General features: G+C 37.0%; 1 protein-coding gene and 1 long non-coding RNA gene across 5 annotated transcripts in view; one reads left to right on the plus strand and one right to left on the minus strand.

Annotated features, from left to right (window-relative positions):
- Positions 1-647: 647 nt before the first annotated feature.
- On the minus strand, positions 648-10,719 carry LOC134145196 (uncharacterized). Its single transcript, XR_009959556.1, has 3 exons — positions 10,265-10,719; positions 3,129-3,326; positions 648-1,063 (listed from the first exon to the last, which is right to left on the minus strand). It is a non-coding gene; the product is annotated as an uncharacterized LOC134145196 (long non-coding RNA).
- RAB3IP (RAB3A interacting protein) overlaps positions 4,648-26,481 on the plus strand; it is a 42,306-nt gene continuing 20,472 nt past the window's right edge. For 2 of the 4 annotated variants that reach the window (XM_062584438.1, XM_062584467.1), the window contains exons 1-3: positions 10,864-10,908; positions 18,817-19,092; positions 19,278-19,539. In XM_062584438.1, coding sequence (XP_062440422.1) covers positions 18,842-19,092; positions 19,278-19,539 — 513 coding nt within the window. In that variant the 5' untranslated portion in view covers positions 10,864-10,908; positions 18,817-18,841. Of the gene's footprint in view, positions 4,667-10,863; positions 10,909-11,223; positions 11,415-18,816; positions 19,093-19,277; positions 19,540-26,481 lie in introns of those variants that run through there. The other 2 variants (XM_062584457.1, XM_062584447.1) reach the window with 2 other exon arrangements.

A 26,481-nucleotide genomic window follows, 5' to 3' on the forward strand; every position in this document is an offset into this window, starting at 1 on the left:
CCAGCAGCAGTCGAGTGGAGTTGCTGCCTTATGGCAAGTCACTTCTTTTCCTTCCAGCGCTGGGATTTTTGTGTGCAGCCTCACTCATGTTTCCCTAGTGATAAATACCTGATGCTCTCCTTTCTTTCTGCCGAATTTGTAGAACGAGTAGATCTAGACTACCAAAAACCACTGGGTAATCTGAATGCTCTTTTTGCCCTTTAATCGTTATTTAGTGAAGACGCATGTTCTAATAGGGTATCAAATGATTAACTAGCTAGCAGGCAGTTGGCAAGTACATGACAACAGGGGAATTTAAATATAGATATATTTGGAGGAAGTAAAAGATCAACTTCTGTAGGGATTTTTATTTTTGTTATCTCCTCTCTCCTGTGTGACTGGATGCCACTGTAAGATATATGGGTGGTAATGACATTTACTAGATTTTTAAAGGTAACTCAGTCTACTGCAGCAAATCAAGCTTTAAGGCAAACTCTTAAAATCTCATAAGAGTGGACAAGGCAATCAACTGCAGGAATCCCAGTGCTCTTCATTCTATTGTTTTCACCTTTATATTTAAAGATTAACTTTGCAGATCCTGCACATGACTTAAATATTTGTATGGAGTCTTCTTATTACAGAATATTAATCCAGATATCATCAAGACATGATAAGTAACACTTTATTTTAGATAATCACACCTTCACTATCATATGGAATTATTTAACAGGTATCATCTGCCAGGTAGCACGCAGACATTCTTCCTCTATATACTATGATCCTGAAAGGTATCAGAAAAGGATGGGTTTGTAAAGTGTGTAAACCAGGACCATTTGCAATGAATTTGATCACTTCTTTTCCTTTTTTGATCTTTCCTGATGGGTGTCCTTAGCAGTTACTGTATCACTACCCAAAAGCAGCAAAGAAGGTTCTTTCATTCAAGTGCATACTGAAGACAAGAATTTGAGAAGTCTCATCTACAAAGTAGTTTTCAGAAGTTTTTTGTGTACACGTAGCTCCACTGATGAAGTTCACTGCTAATGGTTTATTTTGCATTTATGTTCTCTTGATGGGCTCTGGACACCTGTAAATCACATGGAGACAAAAGCATTTTAGCAGTATGTAACTAGACAGGTTTCTGCTAGTATCATTAACGAGTATTTAACAACATGGTACAATAGATTGTAGTAATCCATCAAATACAAGTTATTCCATCTCTTTGTGCTTCCTGCTCTTCCTCTTTTCTCTTGATTTTTGTGCTCATTTAGATTGGAAGATTTTTGGAACCGAGACTAATTCATATTGTGTGTTAGTGAAGCTTCAGTAGATGTAACAACAATGCACAATGCCAGTATCCAAAGAAATGCTGTAATAACTAGGGTAAAATGTGGTTTGAACAACATGAAATAATTTTCTCACTGAAAAGAAGTGAATAATTAAAATATTGGGGAAAAGGCAGTATTAAGAAGCTGCTGTCAGACTAGGATGTATAGGTTTTGCATTATTTTTCTACTTACTGCCACTTGCTGTTGGAATTCCTATTTTAAAAAAATGAACAAATGAAGAAGTTAACATAAAGTATCCCTGGCCTTAGAATGAACATGTAGAGAATGAACATGTAGAGAGCTGCTGTGGTATCTACAGTCTCTTTCATAAGAGAAATTGCAATAATTAAAAGTAAATCTAGTGAGAGAGATACTGCCATACTTAGCCTCACTCACTGTGGGCTGCAGAAATATCCTTTAAAATAAGCTGCTTTATCTCTGGAAGTCACATGGTAGAATACTTCAGAGGATTACGAATGAATTCGGTCTGTGGGATAAAGTCTGCAACAGATTAATTCTTAGAGTGCTGTAAAATCATATTCAGAAGCACTTTGTTTTGCAATTTCCTTGTAATGAAATAAACATCATTTTTGATTTGGCAGCACTGAGTTTAGTATTAGAGCTATTATTAGTGTGATTGTTAGCAGCCTTGACAATCCTTCTATTGCCGTAAGGCACAAATGCACAAAAACAAACTGTCAAGGCATGGCAGTTGTCTGATGGAAGATGGGATCAACAAAGCGACTGGGAATAAGGTGTCCAGGAACTGCACTCAACAGCCAGTACGTGAATTGATTTAGACAACTTTCTCCTGACTTGAGACGTACTTCTCAAAGTGCTGCTTTATCTTTTTTACCCAAAAGAAGGCTGTGCAAGCTGGTGAATTAACAACATAGCTTTAGCTTAAGTGAAAACTAAATGGTCAGTAGGGGCACTGAGGAAGGAAGAGTCCTTATTTTGCACTAAGGACTAGCTTTTCTGAAGTCAATGGCATCTTACCTTGCAACATGACCAGGGTTTCCAACCTAATTGCACAATGTCAGTCATTAGATATTAGATAATTTCCTTGCTTGTCTGAGAACACAGCTCTTTCTTTGCTATATGCATAATCAGCCCTTTTTGTATACAGGATCATGCAGGAGCCTAATTTCTTTGATTATTAATGAAGAAATTATGTTTACAGAATTTTGTGTTATAGTGGACTCAGAAATGTATTGAAGGTTGCTGCATACTCTGTGCTTTATAATGTATATTGATGTCTCCTGTACTTCTTCATGACTATGTAAGAGATGAGAATGGGATCTTTTCTAGTGTCAGAATATTCATTTTATAAGAATACCAAAAAATTTTAAGTGCATTACAGTTAATATTGAATTTTTGTTTGCAGAACAGTCATTTTAGTCATTTTTGCCTTTGGTGAAAATTTTGAGGTATCAAGGGGAACATCATAAATTGAAGTCCTTTATGTCTTAAGAGGCTAGTATTTTAGTGAATCTGGTATTTTTAGTGAATTTTGTATTTTGTTGACTCTTTGAGAGCAGCAAATGGTAACTGCTTGCTTGTTCCCTACATGGAAACATAATAATAATATATAATAATGCACAATGGACATAACAGTAGAACTGAACTGTTATTTTTCTCCCATGCAAAGCTGTGGGACAGCTTTGCTTACTTTTTAAAGAAATTCCCTTTATGAGTGTACTGTGATTTGTTTATTTGAAAAAACACCTATAATAATGGAAATCCAGATAGTGCATGACCTTAAGAGAATAACACTGTGCAGTAATGACTGATGTAAAGCTCTGGGGAGATCTACCATATTACCATTGTTAGATGAGTGATTAAACCATGCTGAAACCGGTGGAGGAAGGTACCCTTCATTCAGATTAAACATTGTCTGCTTTCAAATTAAAGGGGGCCTCAAACGAAAATGCAGGGACATGTCATCATGCAACACAACTGGGACCATAAGGATGGAGGATTTTCTTGAGTTGTGTCTTGTGCAGAGAGATTTGTGCAGACCTGTATGAAGGGAGAAAGGGAAAGATGAGACAGAACAGATTCAGAAAAAAGCTGGAGACTGAGAACAGACAGAAAAGCATTTGCAGGGAAAAATGTTTAGAAAAGGCAAGTTCTTTTGAATTACATGTTTTCTGAAAAGCACTTAGAATTATGAACATTTTGTTGTTGCTACATTCGAGAAAGTAGGATTTCTAGGATTTGTACATAAACAGGGTGGCATTAGGGTGGCTGACCACAATCAATTTTTCTTTGTAAAGAGAACAGTTCACAAGATTTCTTATTCAGCTGATTTTAGTTCAAAAAAACCCTGAAAATATTTACTTTTATTAAAAATGGCACTTGATATACCTGTGAATTATTCCTTAGTGAGGGAAAACAGTCCCTGAGATAAAACTGAGGACTTCACGCAGAAGCCCAGATGGCTCTGCCAATCCTATGTTAAATGGCACAAGCAGTTCTGGCTTTTCTCCTCGGCACACTTCAACGCTAAACAGTTCCCTCTGAACTTTGTTTGCTCTGCTTTGCAGAGCTGTATGTAAAGAGAGGAAGGCACACCCAGGAGAAAGAGTAGTGAGTTTAACAAAGTCGCACAGATAAACACAACCAGCCTTTCCTTTTTTCTGAGGACAACTACTTCAAGCATTTCAACTCTGTGCTGCAACCAATCCTTTCGTTCTCTGCTTTCTGCAACTTTTCCCTGAAAAAAAGCCTGAATAGGCTTGGAAGTTTTTGCAAAATATTCACTGTCCTCTGCATATTTATTTTGATTCAGAATCAAAAGCCTCATTGCTCCCCAGAAGCCTCAAATGAGGTTTAGTCTGTGATCCCCGAGTAGATAAAACAAACCGTAACCTGCCCTGGAAAGAGGGGCACAGCTTGTTGCGAAGTTTCCAGCACACGACTCAGAACACATACGGGCACCAAAGGGTGCTGAGCGGCGAATGTCTCTCCACTCCTCTGAGTAGACCCATGCTCTGACTGTTCTGGTGTTGGGGAGGAAGACTTCTCCTGCCATGACAAGCATGGGTACACCTCCAGTCATGGTAACACTGCTGTAAATGCTCGCAGAGACAAGACTGCTGGAGGGACTGGCACTTTGGAGAGCCGTTTGCGGAGGTTTGGGAGATGTAACAGAGTACTCATTTGCTTCTGTGGAATTGGACCTGCTCTGGGTTACATACTGCCTCAGCATTTTTAGTCTATGCGACTGAGCAAAGGTTTCAGGTTGCTTTTCAGAAATGCCTCTCTGATGTGTCGTGCTGAACTCACAAAGTCTCGCCACCATGAGCAAGTCAGCCTGGGAGGCAAAGGAGAAGAGAAGCAACTGTCTGAACAAGAAGGTATTCTTATGTCTAGTGGAGTAATTTCCATACAGCCTAGATAATGCGGGACTGCAGGTGAATAAAATGGTGTTTCTGGCATATGAGGAAATGGTTGGTAACTGTAAAAACTTTTCTGTAAGACCAGCTATACCTCACAGGGAAGAGTGTAGCAATAACTGGCAGCCTTTGCGGAAGCCTGTTTTTGGAGCAAGTCTAAGGAGAGTTCAGTTCATCAGGACCACATTTTTAAATTTTATAGCAACTTTGGCCTGAAATAAATGAAGAATTTTAAAACATTAATTATTTAATTTTCAGAACATAACTGTATGTTATGGGGGAGGAGGGAGAAGTCTTACAAACATCAGTTTCGAGACAGATAAATTAAGGCACGGCAAGGCTATCTAGATTTAAAGCACAGATGTGAATAAAACATAGGATCCTTGAATCCTAGCCCTATGTTTTTCATAGTTACCACTGGGGGTATTTGGTGGAGCTATTTCTGGAATCGCCTCAGGCAAAAGGATTCTCCAATTTTAATAACAGAATCATCAGTACTGCAAAGTTTGCTTTTTGGGGGGGTTAATTTTAAGGTGAAAACACATTCTGTTCTTTGATTTTGTGATTCTCAGTTCATGCTTGGCATCCATGCCATTTTCCAACTAGGGATGAACATGTTGTACTATTTTTATTCATACTCTGGATCTGTCCCTGGCTTGTTTCTAAAGATAAATGAAACCACATGTCAGTCCTTACATAAGTTAGTTAGGCCATTTCAGCTTTTTTGTCTCTTCCATTTAGTATTTTTTTACATTTATAAGCACCTTCAAAAAAATTAGAAGTCATATTTATTTTATATATGAAAGGAAAATCAGTCTTATGGTCAGAATGGACAGTTATGAACTAACTTGCTCAGAAGGGAAATTTCTTTCTAACCCTTGTCAGTGAATAGTTGCCTTGTACTCTGAAAATGATAATTGATATTCTGTATTCATTTGTATCTTCCCTAAATAATCTGGGTTCTGTCTGGCCATATAAAAGGTTAAATTGTCTTTTTTTGAACAGAGCTATTCCTATTATACCATGTCAATGAACTCTACAGGTTGTGCATAGCTATGTGCTGTGTATAAAAGGATTTTCTTTCCTCAATTTTACATTTTTTAAATTCAAGTCTTGACATTTAATTAATATTTTTAATGGACACTCACTTTTTAGATATCATTTTAAGCTCTGATCTCTTATGCTGATTTAGTACGTTGGTAAGTCTAACAGAAGAGAGGACTGAACTGCTTACGAGTTTTGGTTGTGCAGCAGATTTGTTGTGTGCCTTGAGCACACAATCATTTAAGTCATTCGAAGATAAATAGGAAAGAAGCAATATATGTGCTATAGAAAGACTTTGGTAAGGTTTAGAAACTGCTGCCTATGACATCTCATAAAAAAGAGGGAAATTGTGCAGCATAAACTACTGCGAAGTCTGTGCATGACTGATCTGCCATCCATACTCAAAGCATGGTTTTTAATAGCTTCTTGATAAAATAAAGCAACTTTTCTCAGAGGATCATCCTAGTTCTGATAATACTTTAATTAATGACTTGGTTGATGGAGTAGGGAGTATGCTTATTAAATTTGCAAGATATGAAGGGCCATAAGCATTTTTTTCAGAACAGGATTAGAATTCAGTAAGATTCAATGGACTTGGAAAAAAGTTCACAAGCAAAGTTACAAGCCCAGGTTGGAGAAAGGCTGGTTAAGCAGCATTCTGCTACCATAAAAACAGTTGGTAGGGCAGAAGCCCAGACAGAGCAAGAAAAACAACTGGAAGTCTAAAAATTGTAACCTACAAGAAAGGATTAAAATAACTGTGTTTGCTTAGTCTTCAAGGAAATTGAGGGGTAGATGATGTCTTCAAATATGCTAAAGACTTTTGCTTCCAGCATACACTGAGATAAGCTCATTACTTCTTGTCCTAGTCTCCAGCAAAGGAGATTAGGTTAGACTTTAGAAAATATTCCTATCTCCAAGGATAGTTCAGCACTTGAATACATTGCTTAGGGAAACTGTGGAATCTCCATTACCAGAAATTTTGAGAAACAGGCTATATGTCAGGAGTATTTAATCTGAATCCTGTCTATTTACTCTTATTCTGGAGGTTTTTTTAGTGGATAAATTTGAAGAAAAATAAGGCCTCATTGGTTTTAATGTTTTATCAGTTAAATCAGGGACCGTAAAAAAGACAGGAATTGTGGTTTTAAGACGCCCATAGCTGGATGCTTATTTATACCAATGTACCAATTAGATTTGCTTTCCAAAAGCTTCGCTAAAATGCCAATAAAATATGCCTGATTGGGGAAGTCTTGTCTATGCTATGGTTTCCAGAACCGCTAGCATTGGTTCAGCAGAACTAGCAGAAGGAAAAAAAAATCTCTAGGATAGATAAGATTTATAGTCTCTGTACTTTAATTTCCCTATATGTATGTAGCAGAACATTTCTTGGCTTCTTTTCACTGTCCTATTGTGTTGCAATGCAGGTATGACTTCTATTAATACATTTATCCTTTGGTTTGCTTGAGTTTATTGTTTTGTAACATCTACTTTGAAAGTGAGGTAATAATTACTGATTGTGCAATATTAAAAACTAATAAAAGAAACAAACAAGCAATACCTCAAGGAAATAGAAAACAGAGTTCAAAGCTTATCTGGTTTATTTATCTGTGAAATTGTTGAGGCATCCTCCCCCACCACACACTCAAACACCTTCTGTTGAGAAAACAACCACCTCATTCCTCTTGTTCCTCCCAACCTGCAGGAGGAACAGTTTGATTAGCAGCGTTTGTGTCCGTGAGTGTATGTGAGAAGCTTTTGTTAAAGTCAAGTCAGATTAAAGGAAAACACTGCATGTCACTTCTTTAAAGTCCTGCAGTTGCTCCGGGCTTTGAGCAGAGAAGATGGCTATGGTCTAGGTCTAGCCTTTATGTAATACCTTTGTCCCCTGTGCTTTTTTCCTCATTGAAATAGAAAGTCTAGTGGAACGTAACTACTAGGGAAGCACACAGCTGCGTTTGGAGACACTCTCTCACATGGATGGTTTAAATGCAATAGGGGACTTGGACAGAGAAGCCTGAAAGGCTAGCCTGAAAGGAACGCATGGGTTGATTCAACAAGCTGAGTGAACAGATTTGATGGGAGCAGCAAATACTAATGGTCATTAGAAACAATGCAATATCAGCAAATTCTATCCTCCAGATTTTATACATTGGGCAGTTTTGTTGAATGGTCCTGTCAAATTATATCTATTTATTCAGAGACAGCATTTGTAGCATATTTTATTCCACCAAAGGTGTAAACTGTACATAACTTTCTACTAGCAACAGTGAGTTTGATCATTTAGGACAGTGACGTATGTTTTGTTTCTAAAAGGACTTTTGGTTTGCCTGATTGTGTCTGACTGCTAGGGCCCTGAAGGCACTAATAAGCCTTAATTGCCCTGACCAGCCTCACCTGGGACCCTTAGTAGAAAGGGACTCCAGGGGCTTCATTTAAGCTTGGGTTTTGGACTGCAGTGTTTGCTTGAGCTGTATTTTGGGTGAGCCTGTTTCTGTTCCTTCCCCTTTAGATGAGCCTCAGACCTACATTGTAGGTGCCTTTATCTTTGGTCCTGCCTTCTGCTGTTCCTGGCTGGACTTCTTGAATGGATCCTGGACCTAATTCAAAATCTTGTCTTGACTTGTCTGATGGTCACTAGATGAATGACATCCCAGCACTGTGCATGAATGTGCCCTTATTGGTGGGGCCACTCTTGGTCCCAACTGGTTTTCCATGGTGCAGTGGCCCCACTCTTGCTATTCCCTGATGCTTATGTGTAGCTCGGGAAGAAACCAAGGGTTGCCTAAAAGTTCTTTTCTTTTCTTTTTTTTTCTTTTTTTTTTTCAATACATGCTTTAATTTTTACTACCGTATCTGAACTTAAATCTAGTTGTTTCAACCCTTAGTTTTAATCAAGTCAGTTATATTTTCTGGAGTTTCTTGCTGACTTTTCTAAGTATTATAGATAGCAAAATACAGGAATACTTTGACAAAATAAATCTATTCATGGTTAACTTTAACATAGTCAAATGCCTTTAGAGCTGTATTCCTTTTATTTCTTGAAATGTAAGATGTCTAATCTGGTTAGCACAGCAGACTGTCATGCTAAGTAAAGTCATTGTACAGGATTAAGAACTATAGGATTACAGATCCTAATTATAGACTCCTGTCAGTTTACTAAGGCTTGATACATTATTTCCAACTTCTGATTCCACTTGTCAGGTCTCTTTTGCAATCAAGTTTTTAATGAGCTTTCTGATGTATCTTCTAATTTCAGCAACCCGTATTCTGATAGTACTGCTTGGGCTCTATTGCATGTCAATATGGGTGAGTTAAGTTGTTTTAAAGGTTGGAGGACCAAGACTGTAGCTCTTCAAACTGAACATCTCTGCTCTGAGGCTTTTCACAACAAGCTTCAAATTATATTGTTATTCAAATACATCACTTTCTGCTCTACCTGGTATCTTGGTTTTAGATTGCTTTCAGAAAAGCAATGGATGATGACTCTAGCCTAATCTACTCTAATCTAATCTACTGAAGAACATTTTAAAAGATACTACTATTTATAGGTAATATATTTATGATAAATTACATTGATGTCTTTGCCTTTTGACATTGCCTTTGTCATATTATTTTGCCTTCAATTAACTTTTTGCTTTGTGAAAGCTATGGCTAAGAACATTATTTGTGAATGGCTCTGTCTTGCAGGACTGGTCAAACAGGATTCTTTCACATTCAGTCAAAAGCTGTCAAGATAATTAACATTTCAATAGTTGACTGGAATGTGGCCTAGATTCCTTAACTGATGAATGGGACAAGATCTTGCTCACATTATTATTATTATTATTTTTGCTGAAGTTACTCACCACTGCAGCACTCAGTTCAGTTCAGCTGCTACTGACAAAAATGTAAGCCATAATACAGCTAATATTGCTGTCATTTGAAGCATAATTCTTGGCCATCTAATCAGAACAGTGGTAAAATGGAGCCTTGTTTACAGAAGCCTTCTAATGTTTTGACTACTGATTCTGAAGACATAGAAAACCAAAATCAAGATACAGATGGGGGACTTCAAAAGGAAAAAAGTGAAGTCTACAGGTTAACCAACCGCCACAAAGCCATAAAATTGCCTGAACGGTTGTCAGGGCTGCAGTAATGATGGTTTATAGACATAGTCAAGCCAAGATTAGAATAGTAGTATCTTCTTTTTGGACGAAGTAGTAGAACTGGGAAAACAGACTTTTTTTTAACACGCATTAGTTGTTTATGTGGCCTTATTTCACCACTCCTGTGCATATGCATTATAGCTCAGTCTTTAACTGTTACATATATTAGACAGGATCAAGACCTCATTTGGAGAAATGCATGTGCCACGAATGAAAATCTCTGGGTAAGTATCCAGTTAATAATTCATTTTCTAATTGTGTAACCCTGTAACTTTATCACTGTGTATCAATTTAATACAGACCTATTAATTCCCCCCCCCCTTTTTTTTTTTTTTTGAAGATTCTCAAGGTAACAAAATACTCCGACCTTCGCAACCTTGTCCTCACGTGCCTGCGAACATAAGCGATGTTTGAACCCTCTCTTCCAGATGGCCATCAGAGATGTGGAAACATCGATGAATCTTTTCTGCGGTCGCGAGTCTACTTTCGTTTGCCTTCTCGCAAAGCGCAGCACCTCGGACGGTTCGTTCTGTACGCCGTTTCCACAGTGAGTGTTCAGTGTGTGGGTGTGTATGTATGTGTGTATGTATGTATATATATATATTTATATTTACATATACACGCGTGTGTATATGTTTCTGTTTGAGTTGGGTCTGGAAGCGTGCTGCGGTCCCGGTATCTGCCCCGAGAGCCCTGGTGGCTGCTGCTGGTGGCCCGGGGTGGGTGCTTGTGCCGGGACCAGCCTGCCGCGGCGACGGGAGCAGGCGAGGAGCCGGGAACAGGCCCGCTCCAGCCCCACAGCGCGGCCGCCCGGGCCGGGGTGGCCCCTGGAGGACGGTTAATTCCAGCCCCCTCCCCGGGCAGGGGGCGGGCGGGGTCTCGCGCACCTGCCTCTCTGCCCCGCCCCGCGGCGGGTGGCGCATGCGCGGCGGCTGCGCCCGCCCCTCCCCCCCCCCCCCCCGGTTGGCTGAGGGGACGCGGTGCGGCGGCCGCTCTCGCTGGGTTCGGCAGGTGAGTGGCGGCGGGAGCGGGGCGCCGCCGCCGCGCCGCGCCCGATGGAGCCGGGAGCCGGAGCCGCCCCGGCGGGCTTCCCCGTGGCGGCCGGCGGGCTCTGCGCTCGGGGGCCGGCGGTGGCGGCCCGGGGCCGTTGGCTTGAACCGCAGTGGGCAGCGAAAGGGCGGAGGAGCCGTTAGTGTGTGTGTGTGTGTGGGGGGGGGGGTGTTGGGCACCTGCGGGAGGTGGGGGAGGGACGGACCCGCCCCGCCCCGTCCCGACCCGACCCGACCCGACCCGGTGTCGCTGGCGCTGCCCTGCGGCGACGGCGCTGAGCCGCGGCCTGGGGCGGGCAGCGCTCGGCGGCCCCGCGGGGTGCTCCGGGCCGGCCGGAGGCCCGCAGCAGCGCTGAGCCGTGAGCAGCGAAGGAGAGGCGATTTTCAGTTAACCTTCATCTCGTAACGCGATTACGCTCGGGAGCAAGGCGCGAAGAGGAAACGCTGGTTGCGAGTCGATCGCGAGTGGTGAGTGGTGCAGGAGCGTTGCGCTGCCGCTCTGCTGGCTCCCCGGTAATCCTGGGACGCCAGGAAGCAGGAGCACACCCAGTGGCAAAACCCTTAACGATGCCGCACGCTCAGAAGTGCTGCTGACAAAAAGCAACAGCGTTTCCATTCGTTTGAAGGCGCCATCTGTTTTGTTCGCAGATAGATAGCTTAGTTAGCTGTGTATAGCTTAAGTTGTTCGTTGCTTTCGTTTGTAGACATCTCATAGAAAATTTCAGAAAGAGTGATCTAAATAGCTAAAACAGTCTTCCAGAGACCGAGCGGCATTTGTGAATTACCAGCTTCTCTTTAGAAGCAGATGTAAGGTTGTTCAGTCCAGAAGCACCTATTGGCAACTACCATCTGCTCAAATATTTGCATTCTTCAGTAAAATATAGGTCAGAACCTTAGGCCTTTTTGCTTTAATACTTTTATAATTTTCATTTTATTATAGATCAGTTTAATGAGTTCTGGGATAGGTTAAAATCAGGCCTTTTGTATTGCTGTCTTAGCAGTTACTCTTCTGCTGTGCTTGGTTAATGTTACCTAGTGAGCAAAGAAGGATAAATAATTTACCATTCTCATTATGCTTTTAATGAATAACAAATGTGACTGCTTCTCACATCTGTGACTGAAATATCCATCTTGTTACAGAAAAATTTACCCTTTAAATATACTGTAAGGAAACAGTCAAACTAAATCTTCTGATTACATATTAGAGCTATCTTCATAGCTGTATTGACTTCATTTAAAATTCATTAAAAACACTAAATAAGCAACTCTCGTAGCCCTTTCAAATAAATTTATGGATTTTTTTTTTCAGAAGATATGTACTTTTATTTTTAAGAGCCTTTTAAATATGATGTTTAAAGTCTTGGCAATGGCTACTGTCCCAGAACTTATTTTAGATGCTTTAACTACGCTTAATATGGTAACCAATTTATTTAGAAATTAGGAAAATATTTTCTTAATGCATTTGCATTAAGGTTTGGAAGACTTTATAATCCATGAAAATTGTATTAATTTTAGCTAAGTTTATTAAGTAAATATTTTTAATGTTAATTAAAAATGAAATGATCTTTAGTTGAAGTCTTGGCAAGAATTGCTGTGTTGTCAGTTAACATAATCAGGCTTAAAATCGAGATTATGTTGTAAAGCTCTTTCCAAAAGAAGGCAGAACAGTGCTGTGCCTGAAAAAGAGCAGTGTCTGAGAAGAGATGAATATTTGCAGTAGAACTAACTTTCTGAACTTAACAGCATTCATTGAATGTTTATAATAAATTTTCCAAGTATTATATATCTTGCAAAGCACTGTTTTTTTTTCTTCTCTAGTTAAAGATATACAATCCATTAGATTCTAGATGTGTTTGTTTATAGGTTTCACAAACACTTCATAAATACTGTTTTTAAATCATGCATGCTACTTCTTGGTGTAAGAGAAAACATTTGCAGTCGCGTGTAAGAGAAAACATTTGCAGTCGCGTGTATTTTTCTAGTTGAAGATATTCCAATAATAACATCTTCAGTTGAGGCTTTTTTAATTGTCAGTTCATCAAAATTTAAATGGACTTGATAAAATCTTGTTATCAAATAGACTACATGTTTCTTTAAAACAATATGAAATATTGTTTTGGATGTCTAATGTGAGAGTAAAGAATTAAAGACTCAATCATAACTACATGTGGCATAACTAATGGATATATGATGGAAAAAAAATCCTACTGTTGAACTGAATGTTTTTTTTTGCTAGTTCTTATTCTTTTGACTTTTCTGACTTTCTTTTGCTGTTAATATGTCAATATGTTGTGTAAGATCACTTTAGAATAAAAGTAAAATATTTGAAGACTGGAATACTTCAGTGCTCTTTTCTCTTTCCCCAAAATTACTTGTTCCCTGTTCAGTCTCCTTAAGTAGAAAGTTCTATCATAATTGCAAAATCCTGGAGGTAAGGATGGCAGCTTTAAAATTTAATTCTTCTTCTGTGTCCCTGAAGTAGCTAAAAGCCACACTATTTTATTTGATCTCTAATTGTTTGTGATATAATCTTAATAAATCAGACTTGGTGAAAAATTTACTTTTATCTCGATCTATTGCATAGTTGTGCTTAAACAAAAACTTTAAGTATGCTTGCAACACTTTAAAGATTTTAGCTGCTGTCATCTCGTTGTTGTTATAAGCAAGGACTACAGGAGCTCCAAGGTTATTCGAGGAGCTGTAATCCATGTCAAGGTAGATTTGAGGGAGACAGTGAACCAAACCTGTAACTCAATTTTGAATTGTTTTCTATAAACCTCAAGGGAAATTCTGAATTGTTTGAGTAGTATCGATAAGCATTTAAACCTGCTTGAATTTTGTGGCTAATGAGTTTTTAAGCTTAAATTTAAAATACTGTTTAGCCCTGAAGGAAAAACCCCTCCAAATTTCTTTTTGTCCATACTGGATAGATGCGATTTATACTGATGTTTTGACCTTTAATGTCCTCACAAGTTTTACAGCTTTATTTTCTAAATTATTTTATAAACTTAATGTGAAAAATGCTAACTTGCATCTGATATGTATAGAGTGCTTGCACTTAACTGGACTGCCTCTTTAAGAGTTATTTCTTAGTCTGCTGGCATACTGAACAACAATGCCCTATTCAGTTCTTTAGGACTTAAAGCATATTAATTTCCAGGTTGCATAACACAAAATATTTCTAGACTTTAGGTTTAAAATGAATTAAAAAAAAAACTGAAAAGAACACAAGCCTAGTGGAGGGCTAATGTCAGTCCTTTTGAGGAGGTGGTACAAAATCCACCCCCCTACGCTGAAAAAAAGAATTCGGTAAAAGCAGGCTTTAGAGTCTAATAAATGAAGTCTTTGAGACTTTATTACTTTTTTGAAAGACCAGCTGTGTGAAGATTAAAACACTGTAGCTAATTAAAACACTATATGCACATTGATAAAGATTTTTTTTTAATGCGAACTAAAATTAACTTTTGTCAGAACATTTAGAAATAGTAACTCTTTCCCTAATGTTTTGTTTCCATTTAAGCAGATGACAATTCTGTTGTCTCATGCTCTTGACTGTTAAAGTGAAAACTGAAATTTTGAAGTATGAAATGTTTGGTGATTGTGTTTAATAAATGGATTGTTAATGTTAACTAAGGAAACTGCTTTTAACTAGAAGACAGGCTGAAGATGACAACTTTGAACAAGTGTGTGAAGACTCCAGAGCTTGTGGTAGATGGTTTTAGATAATGCGTTTGTTTCAAAAGGAAACAACCCACAAATAATTACTGCTTTTTAGGGAGCCTTTGAGTATTTGTATGAATCAAAGCAGTCAATAACCAAGTAGCTAAGCTGCTCTTATAACAACAGGCAAACTAGATCAAGTGTTTTCATTTGACTACAGTTGAAAATGTTCGGTTTTAGCTTTGTGTTAGAAGCTATGGAGCTATATCAAACTGACCTTCAACTGATTTCTTTGTCGTACACTTTTATTTAATATTAGATAAAACAGGACTTGCGCATAGCTTCCTCAGGAAGTCAGTTGGGTAATTAACAGTACAAGTGTGATAGTGGAGAGGTAATAAAAAGATGCAACATTTTGACAACCTCCACCAAGTTTACATTCTTTCCAGATGAAAGTATAACAAAATTAATTTGTTTCCTACAGGATTATTATAACATTGAATATTGTATGCTATCCAAATTGCATCCTATCATCTAAAAAAAAAAATCATATATTTGCTAGGCACTAATGCTATTCCAAATTTTCACTCTATATTAATATAATATAACAAGTATTAGATAATTCTTGGTTTGTTTAATAACAGCTAGCTGCCTTGAAATATGTCAGAGTATCAGCTTTTGTTCACAGTAGCAGAATTTAGACTACTAAAGAGTGCTGTGTTAACAGTGTAGGGTTTTTTTACACACTGTCAGCATGGCTTCTAGTAAAACTTCTCTGCTTACCATGCATTTAATGTTCCTTCACAGCATCACTGTGTGTTGCTGCCTCCCAGCCAATAATATGAACCCCAAAAGCCTTGAAACAAACCTGTAATCTTTAATACTGAAATTTACCATTGTTTTTTGTTTATCATTTCTCTTCTCAGGAACTATTTTCCCAAAAGAGTGCTTTACTTTTAAGACATCTTAGTTTTTCACGTGTATGTTTGTGTTAATGCAAACATACAGCTAACAATTTTGTAGCAATTTTCTGGTTTTTGTCAGTCTTGGAAGTGAGATATTAAATATGGGCTTCTTAGTCCTGTATTGGTGATGTACTCAAGTTCTGTGTGTGCACTGCTAAGTGAGAAGTGGCTCTACAAAAGAAAAGTTGTAAATGGAAAGTGTTTTACACAGATGGTATGCATAAGAGTGCCCATTTGACAGTTTCTGGAAAAATATAGCTGAGGGACTTTATTTCCATCTCTTCCAGAAATAATTTGTATAACTTTTACCTACTGTATAAGAATGAGGTAAGACATGCATGGATTTACTCACTAATAGTGTATATCAGTGTTGTCTGTTTTGACTGACACTTGATGTGTAAGTGGATTGATAGTCTGTAGATTAAAAAAATCTGTAATTTTGGGGGGGGGGGTCTTCTTGTGACTATTAAGTACACTATAGGATATAGACATGTTTTGTGGGAAAGTGGAATATTTCTCATAGGAGTAGGATCGTATAGATGGGACAAATTTTTGATAAACATTCCACCTTATCTTATTATTGATGTATTAGAGGGGCTAGAAATGGACCGGAACAACTACAAAATAGTAAGCAGACTTCTAAACAATTTTTCTTTGCATGAGACAGTGACTTTCTGCACTTCCTAATGTGGCTGAGTTTGTGTAAATTGTCTTAGCGATAAAAATGACAGATTTTTGAGTTTGTTGTCTATATGCTTTGCTTAAAGTATTTGCCCCAAACATTAAAGTCCTAAGATTTGTGCAGAAATACTGAGAACTCTTTAGAACGGACGAAGGAGTTTTTCATAAGCCATTTTTCTTACGAGGTGACTGAATATTTATTAAAAAGGATCCGTTGTTGCAGAGGAATAAGCAGCAGAAAAGTTGCATACATCTTGCTGTCTCAGCTCCATACTCCTTTGCTTCTGTTACACTGTTTTTTGGTGCAATTTCCTAGTTTCTGTTGGTATAGAGAAAGCAAGTTGTCCAGACATCCCCTTTCATGTTGCTATGCAGAAACCTGAATCTTCCCACATCTTCTGTTAGTTGTGAAGACTGAATTTCAAAGGAGAGCCAGGAATATGAAGAGCATTCTTGCAAGCATAGTCGTATTGGGAATTGCTTTCGTGGTGGAAGAGAGTGGTGGGGACGTTGAGAGTGAAAGCACTTACATAGATTTGAGCCTGACTTTGCGACTGATGGTATGGATGTTTTCAACTGGGCTGATGAACTTAAAAGGGCTGGTTCTGGAATACTTTTTTCAAGCTGGCAACTCTTTAGCATATTAAAGGTTAAACAGTAGCGTGTAAGAGTTGTACCATACAGCTGAAAGCAGAGTTGACATTTAACCTGAAAGGAATAACCTGTAGGTTTGGCGGCCCCTTCATTTTAATCTGTTGGCTCAAAAGCTTTTATCATCAAGCAGTGCATGTAGTTAGAATGTTTATGATAGTTAAGATCATCTGTAGGGAAAACAAATGATTTTTTTTGTCAGGCTTACTTAAATAGAACTTAAAAATAAGCTGTTCTTATTTGTGTTAATATAGAAAACCTCTAGAGCACAAAACTGTGGTGATGTTTTCTTTGCAAATTGTGCAACTGCTGTTAATAGTTCAAAATAGAACAAATTTCTGCAAATAACAATAATATGTTGATGTCCTTTTTTATCCATGCAAGGTCATTATTGTACTTCAAGTCTGGTCAGTTCCTTAGATGAGGTTGCGTTGTGTGTGTGGGGGAGAGGCAGAGAGGAAAGGAAGGGGACAGTTAGTACATCTTGCAGTCCAAAGCAACTTCTACCTTTCTTTCCAAATGTGCCTTATCATGTGATTTTAAAAAAACTTGTTCAGCACTGTAATTATAGTGCATACTCAGTGCAAAACTTGAGATAGAAAACAATTTTGGGAAGTGTTCCTTGAGTTTAAGATGTTCAAAAAGCATTGAAGTAGTTAAGATTACTGCATATTCTAATTTTAGATTTCCATTCTTGACATTTTCCCTGTGTCTTAAGAAATAGCCAATGAGCTGGGCATACGTGCAACAGTAAGCAGATACTAGCATCTCTTTGTGGTTATGAACATAATTTTCCTAGATCTCTTCTGCTTCATTGTTTCTCTCTCTCCTTTTTTTTTTCTTTAAGTTGTAAGGTCTGAGCAGATTTCTCTGTAAAATGCAGTGCATTCTGACATTTAGATGCTACAGTTCTTTTCCCTTGTGAAGCCTTATGTACCTTGTGAAGCCTTAATTTCATTTATTTGTAAAACATACAAAATATTTTTCTGTAGTGCTTAACCACTACTAAGTAACTTCACAAATTTCTCCAAACTAATTCCAGTTTGTCTTGAATAAAGCAAGGATATTGTAAGTTCTGCAGAACTGTTTACTTGCCTCTATTGAGACTTGTAAAAGTGATGAGCTATACCTATTTTCTGTTGATCTTGATTAAGAATCATGAATTAACTCCTTATGGTAGGCATATGGAATAAATAAAGATATTAAACCAGTTGAACAGCCAATTCATAGTACATTTTTACCTTTATTATGTACAGTGAATTCATTTTTGGTATTATATCATTAAATACACAATGGTACTGTTTCTTGTTTTACTTGCCTCCTCATGCTTCATGAGAAACCTTGTTAACTAGTTCTGTCACTTTGTGAACTGTTACAAGATCGGACATAATTTAACCAAAATATGATATGGACTGTAACTTAAAGGTACATTGATTTCTGTCTCTAGAAAGTGAATATTTCCATTCCTCTTTATTCCTGTTTCATTGAGGTTAAAATAGAAGTTTTAAGTTAAAAAAAAAAAAAAAAAAAAAAGAGGGAGAGAAGAAAAGAAAAAAGAGCTCCCCCAAGGTTTTCTATGTCTCCCCTTTTTTCATGAATATAGCGTATTTGTGTTTTGTGCAAAACAGTGCTAGACTATATTGAAGATAACTTTGTTTATAGTACAGAGCATATCCTGGATTTCATTACCCTATTTAGATGTAGAGCCTACTCTCAGACCTGCTGAACTCATCAGTCCGAAGTATGGAAAAAAGGATTATTGGCTGAAGCTGATACTTCTGCAAGATTAGTCTACATTTTCCATTTTATTATGAAATATTCTAATCACACTTGTGTATTTTTTATTCAAATAATTATCTGTTTTAATTAGTTATTTCCTATCTGCATTCTGATAACATGATTATTTAATTCAGGGTTTCATATGATGAGGCTTTTATTATGGCCAGTGACCCCTTGGAAGGCTTTCATGAAGTGAACCTCGCTTCACCTACTACACCAGATCTTCTCAGAGTAAATGAGTCAGAGACTCAGGAACAAACTACCTCACCCAGCGTTATCTATCGACCACATCCTTCTGTTGTGTCCTCTGCACCAATCCAGCCCAATGCATTAAATGTTTCTGACCTTCCCACACAACCTGTTTACTCATCTCCCAGACACCTGAATTGTGGGGAAGTATCAGGTGTCAGGTAAGTTGTGTGCATCTTTTTATTTAAATAATGACACATTTTTACATATAAACTGCTTCTTTTACTAAAGACATAATTTAAATATATTTATAATGTGTAGCGTTAAACTGTAATGGAACATTCAACACCATTAATGCCACTTCTAAAATATTACATTCTTTAAATAAATATCGCTCTCTTTACAGCATCAATGTTACCGACGCAGTACTTTGTTCTACCTCTGGACTCCAGAGTGGGTCATTCAATCATGGTAATTCCAGAAAGGAAAGCAATAATGCAGAGAGAGAGTTTTTGCAGGGTTCTACAGTAGCAGATGTTGCTGAAGGAAATGAAGATATTTTTGGGTTGAGTACAGACAGTTTATCTCACTTGCGGAGCCCATCTGTACTGGAAGTAAGAGAAAAAGGCTATGAAAGATTGAAAGAAGAACTTGCAAAAGCTCAAAGGGTAAGGCTTGTTGTCTTGTATTCTCCTCCTGTTTGTTTCTTTGAAGTGCTTCTAATATTACAGCATGATAGATGGGCTGGAAGGTGCAATCTGAGTCTATTCATTGTTTTAGGATCCTTACAACATAGTCATTTTATGTGAAGTTACTCTGAGTGTTTGCAGTGCAGATGTCTTGATAGTTTTTTTTTCCTACTACTGCTTTTACTACTTAACATGGAAAGCTTTTGCTGCAATATGTGGTTGAACTTGCTTTTTCTTTAAAAAGTAGGCCATTCCTTCATTCTGTCATTTAAGAATAGGAATAATTTTCTGTCATTCCATTGTTACTTTATTTATAGACACTGAGTATGTACCTCTTGAGTCTTCTCACTCCTACACTATAAAAGTGTAGCGTGTGTCACGGAATATTGAAATACTTTAGTACACAGGTACTTGTAATGTATCATAGGGATGCCTGTATGTGAAAGAATAAAGATGTCACTAGTGTTCTTTGGAGTACCACACTTCAAATTGAATATGCTTTCTTTTAAAGACACTGACTCAATTCACTAATATTTGTAAAGCGCTTTATCTTGTTTGGATGGAAGGTGCTATATAAATACAAAACTACTATTTATTGCAATAACATCATTCTGTGCTTAAAATTCATCATAGATTTTACACTGTCTGTGCCATTTCCTCTCTCTACATGATTCCCTGTTTGTGTAGACTTATGCTCATTTTATCCTATGTTTTCCTCTGTGCTTGTTACCTCTCCCTGTTGAATGTTGCTTCAGTTACAGTTGCGTATGCTCTTGTTAACCTGCATCTTAAGTATGGATTCTGATATCACTTCTGTTGGTGTGTTGTGTGGTTGTGTGTGGTTTTTTTTTTTTTTTTGGTCACTGAATAGTTGTTTCTTTCTGTAAGTTGTTTATCTGGTTAGTATTTGACCAGAGACAGGACACTAACCAGAGCCAGGTTTTTGGGCACTGCATGTGAATGTATAATACTAGCAGTTAAACTTGAAACCTTAGAAAACAAGAACAAATTAAAGTTTAAACTTCAGAAAAGCTCTCCAGCTGTGAAAGACACACAAAAGTACAGTTCCCAAACTTATACTTCAACTCAGATCTGTTATAGTTCTCCTTTAAATAAAAGAAAAATTTATTCCAGTGTATACTCACTTGTCTATTAAAAAGTTTCCTGTTTTACTCTGAAACTTGTGTGGGTGATTGTCTAGTTCATAGCTTGTGCTTTATGAAGGTAGCTTTTAAGGAAGAGGTGCTAAAGCTGTTTGAACGTAACTGTGTTATGTATTTTCAAATGCTTTGGATGTTCCTAACAAAAGTAATTCAGCTCTAACTTGAATGTTGATTTCAAAGTATTTGTTAATTCTGAGCCCATCTGATTGTTTCTCATCAGTGTTATACTGGATGAATAACTTTTTTTGTGTGTCTTTTTGAATTTTCACGCTTTCAGAATTGTTCAGTAACATGAGTCATAACAGAAGTATTTACAGACTGTACAGTAATACACATTATTCTTTCCATAATATCAACTTCCCTCCACTCCCTGTGTGAGAGCTAGCTTTTTGTATCTCTAAATCACCTGCACTTTCTAAAAATGCATCTGATTACCTTCTCCCAAAAGTCATGGCTAATCATACAGAGATGTGTCCGCTCTGCAGTACTGATGTATGCCATACAGTCTTGAAACACTCATTTCCAAATGTATACTTACATTTAAATAAGTATTCAGTTTAAAAATCTGCAGAAATATAGTCCATACATGCTGCCTATGTTTAACTAGTTGTTTTTTAACATTTCTAACTTTTTTGTAACTGTGTACATTCTCTGTACATGATATTAGTTAGGAACTGTGAGAAAAATGAGAATTGGAACTTGCATTTGAATTTTTGTGGATTCATTGAACCTTGAAAGTTTGCAGAATTCCCCAGAGTGAACAAAGTAAACACAAATCTGGTATCTTACCTTTTTTGTTTGTTCCGAATTTCTTACCCAAAATGTATACTTTTGTAATATGCATTAGACATACTGATTTTAATTTGCAGTTGCCTTTGGAAGGGAAACTAGAAAGGAAATAATGAATTCCTAAGCTACTGGATTCTTATCTGGTTGTTTTTTCATTTCTCTCCTTCTTTGAATAGAACTTTAATATACTCTCTTTTTTTTATATTAGGGAATAAATGTTAAAAAATTACATGCCATAAATATAAGCATTATTCTTGAACAAAATAAGCAGAAACAGAAAAAAACTTTTCTCCTTTGTGTATACCATGTATCTTTTTAAGAATTAAGACTTTACTGCTCAGAGCAAATAGCATTACTGGCAAAATTGTGTGTATAAATCTTCCAAAGATCTTTTTTTTGTGTCTTGGTGAGAGGAAATATACTCTCTACTTCAATCTAGTATAAGATTTTGAGAAAGATTAGGTCAGAGATAACAACAGAGCAGTACTGGACATACTGTGTGAAAAATGTCATCCTAAAAATTGTCATTTTTTTTCCACTTCTTACTGAGCACTTTCAGACCACTCTTGCTGTGCTACTTTTTTTTTCTTTTTTCACTTTCCTGCTTGTTTTGCTACCCTTCTTAAGGCAGCATCGGGAAAATTGAGAAGGTATTGAGACTTAGTGATTCAATGCTTAAGACCTCATCTCCTTGTGTCTGTGCATTTACATAGTAATTTTTCTATGGTGCTTGGATTGAGCTTTGTCAAGTGGTTACTGAAGGTAAGTCAACCACATTTAGGTAATGTCTCAGAAGAAAGGGATGATATTTTGTTACATAGTATTTCTTGATGTGTAAGTTTAGTTGAGCCCTTTCAAGGGAATACTCTTTAAGGAACTGGCACATTGCATGCATTCTGGATAGCTTGTTAGTAATATCTGAACAGTGGCAGTTCATGATAATGTTTCCCTTGAATTTTTAGTTGTTAAATTATTTCCTCATTGATCTGACTGTCAATAGTGACATCCATGACTGCAGAGAGGGAAACTGTTTTTCCATTAAAGTTCCATTAAAAAATCTTAAGTCTTGGAGTCTTAAAATTCAGTTGCCACTGATGGTTAGCCCCCTTGTCTGAGGAAAGAGCAGTCTATCAGAGACCAAGGTTGGAAATAATTCATTCAGTTGGAAAATGAAGAGTTCCATACTTTCCACTGTCTTTAGAGTGAAACTTTTAGGCTGGCCTGGCAACAAGTAAAACGGTGTCTTTGATATATATATATATTTTTTTTAAATGCCAGAAATAGGAATTACAAGTATTTTCCTACTAGAGTGAAATCCAGAGGCTTTTCCATACTGTTTTAGTGCCTGTTGTGAAACAGGTAACAGTATATACATAGTATTGTAAAATTGAATGTAGTCTTGTTGAACTTGATGCTCAGATATTCTGGATTTTGTTTCAAAGGCTATGATTTCTTTATACATTCTTCATCTCAAACAAAACCATATTCTCTAGTCTGATCTCTTGTACTCAGCTCTTGTATTGATATTGCATGATGAGGGTTTAAAGTAGACTTTTCTGCTGTTCTGCCTGTAATAACCTGCTCAGAAACACTAATGTCAAAGAATCCAATGTAACAGAGGCTAATGCTAGCACAAGTAAAACCTGACATTTTAAAAACTCCGATGAATAATTAGATTCACAGTAACTGCCCATCAATTCCAATAGTATTGTAGAAGAACATTCAGCTTTGTTGAATTTCGTTACTTATGAGTCAACTGAGAATAAAAATGAGGATGCTCCTGAATAATGTACTATCCCTGAACTCCACTGAAGAGTTATACTTACAAGCTTTTCTAAAACAAATTACAGTTGAATTGTGTGTAACAGTGTTGTAGCCATTAAAGATGGGTTCTTCAAAGGTGTTCTAGCAGTTCATTGTTGTCTTTGAATGTCGGAAGACTTCAAGTGACTTACGATGTTGCAATATATATCAAGCGCAGAAATTCTTTCAAGCAAATAGTCTATACATGCAAGCAAGACAAGCATCTTCACCTGCTTTGTAAGGCTATAACTTAATAGTTTATGAATTGCTCTTATGTTTCTGTGAAGAGTTTTCTGGGCTTGTTCTTACATTAAAAATCCTTGTAAATGTGATTGCAAGAGGATAATTTTTAAATGTAGCTCATTTATCTTGTGTTTTGAATGAAGACTGGCCAAATTTAAATGTATTCTAAAATAAATACAACTTTTTTGGACAATTTTGGAATTCAGCAGTATTCTGCTGTTCTGGTTTTAGGTGATTTCTCTAAAGAACCTCTGCTGTTTTCTGGATCTTCTGCTTCTAGTTCTAACTTGTTTAAATTGCTGAACTAGATCCAGGATGATTCTCTTTTATAGAATTTAAAATGTTAAGTGCTTTGAAGCAGTAATTTGCATTTATTATCTCACTAGTTCTTTCTAAAGACCCACCCCATGTTCTGTTCTTAAGATCAAAGTAAAAAATGAGCACTAATATGACTATTTGATATAAGAATATTTTTTCAGCTTTTTTTCCATGAAAGTTAAATTAATTACCTATTTCAGTAACTGTGTGTGTTCTGCTTAATAGTAGTTTGTCTTCTCCATATAACTACTTTTTGGAATAGCCATATGGGAAAGACTGCAGCACGAATACTGAGCCTAGCATACCCGCTTGCTTGTTTTGCTTCTATGTTGTGTATAGCTGGAAAATGTTCAGTAACAGCTTTAAGACACAGGCAGCAGTAATGGCTCCGGTAACGGAAAAGCTTCTGCTTTGGGCACTCTGTATTTCTTCCCTGCTTAAAAACTATCAACCAAAGCTATTAAACTTGCCTGACAAAATAATGCGTTATATTATGCTCCTTCTGAATCCTATCATGGAAACTTGCCCAGTGTTTGACAAATATAGGTAAGCAGCCCTGAGCAACAGACTGCATGGTGTTGTCATCTTTGTTTTCATTAAGTAGTTTTACTTGGCTGCCTAAACTTAAGCAGGAAGATTAGCAGGTTTTAGATTATGAGCAAAGCTAACAACCTTACCTAAAACAGGGTATTGATAGTTTTGCTCAAAGAGAGCCAGGGTGGTTTTACCTTCTATGTTAGTAAAATTAGTATTGTTTCCTTCTAAGATGTAGTGATATACATAGCATTTACTTTATGAATCAGTGAAATCAACTGAAGAATTAAGGTGCTGGCATGTTCTCTGCATATGCAGGAACACATAAGACTTAAATTTTAAGCATGTTGCATCAGAGTTTTTCATTTTTAACAACCTTATTTTACATGGAAAATACATCTTAAATCTACAAAGATTTTTAGAAAACAACATTAAATTTTGTTCTCTCCTGCTTTCTTTACCTTTTTCTTTTCCAGTATCTATCTTTTTCTATTTGGCTTTCTATATTCTGTTTTCCTTCTTTTCTATGTATTTAATTGTCTTTTTTTGTAGGATGTGGTTGGTGGGGGGAGAATAGCTAGTTGTGTACAGAACAGTGGATAGTAAGTAGGACTTGAGTAGTATTTAAAAAATATCGTGGAAAAAGTACAATTGTTTAAGTGGTGCCTTTCAGAATAGTTAAAAGGCTGTGTATTGAAATTAAGAGGTAGCGAACTAGAATAAAAATCATTCAAAATGTCTGAAGTTAAAACCAAATGAATGAAAAAAATGAAGGCCTTTTATACTACATAAGTCTAGAGCAGTCTAGATGTCAAAATCTAGGGGCTAAAGTCTAATAATAGGACCCTTTGTGTCAGAAGAAAATCTATTGCCAGTCTAGCTGTAGAAATTGAGAGCAAAACATAATATTACCATGCTGCAAGGCAAAATGTAATTTTTCATACAGTTGCATAAAAAGTTAAACGGTCATGAAGATTTGGGGAGAAATGCTGATTATCTCCAAGAAACATTCAGGAAGCTGGAATTTTTGGCCTTTGGTTTTATGACTTTGTAGTGACTGGTCTCCAAGAGTTTTCTGACGGCAACTATGTTCTTCAGGAGCTTCTAGAAGTTTTTGAAGCAGGTTATTGCTACTGTGTGTATGAGTTCTCTAATGCGTCCATGATGGACTTGTGGCCTTGCATCTTGCGTTTCAGGAGTGGAGGTAGTGTCATAGCTAGCTTGGTGGAGGGGAGAGGAAGAGAAGGAAGAAATAGATGACGTAGGGGATGGAAGGGTAGTTATGTCCAAAAAATGCTTAGAAGTGGACTATATAGTGCTTTCTCCCTACCCCCTTCCTCTCCATCCTTCTCTTTTACAAGAGAGTCCAGGGTACAATGGATGGGTAAGGGCAGAATAACTCTTCTTTCAAATGTCCTGTCAAATTTCTTGTACTTCCCTGCAAAAATATCTCGCTTTTTTTCCTTAGACTTGGGAAAACACTGGTAAGTTTAGGCATGGACTAACATATGACATATACTGCCAAACCTGTATTGAGGTCATACTGTACAAGTACAGGCTACCTCTAACCGTGTTTTAGTGATACTGAAGGCAGATAACATATTTTGAATCTAACTAAACTGCTTTAATTTGATTTTTTATATCACTGCATAAACAAGAGTAAGGATATAATTGGATTATAATTTTGAAATTGTATTAGTTGTGAGGAGATTTGTGGGAGATCAAATATTTCTAGTAAAATATGTTTTAAAATTCTGTGAGCAGACCTGAGATAAAAGCTTCTCTTTTCAAATTTTTGAAAAACTTTTTAAACAAATACTTAAGAATTATGTATATTAAGGAATGGGCAAACAGTGATAGCGGTATTTCAGTATTTAATTTGATACATATTTTAAGTGACTAGTTTTCTATACTTAAAGGAGAAAAAAGCTTTTGATGCTTCAGAGTATTATAGAAATTCTGATATTTAGGTTAGAGATGCTTTAGATTGGCCCAGTAGGTTGCTGTGTAGAAGGAATAGCTATGTGTGTGCAGCATTAATTTTATTCCTTCTAGTGTTAAGATTAATGTT

Source organism: Rhea pennata, chromosome 1, assembly GCF_028389875.1.
Source record: "Rhea pennata isolate bPtePen1 chromosome 1, bPtePen1.pri, whole genome shotgun sequence".
Taxonomy (NCBI): Eukaryota; Metazoa; Chordata; class Aves; order Rheiformes; family Rheidae; genus Rhea; species Rhea pennata.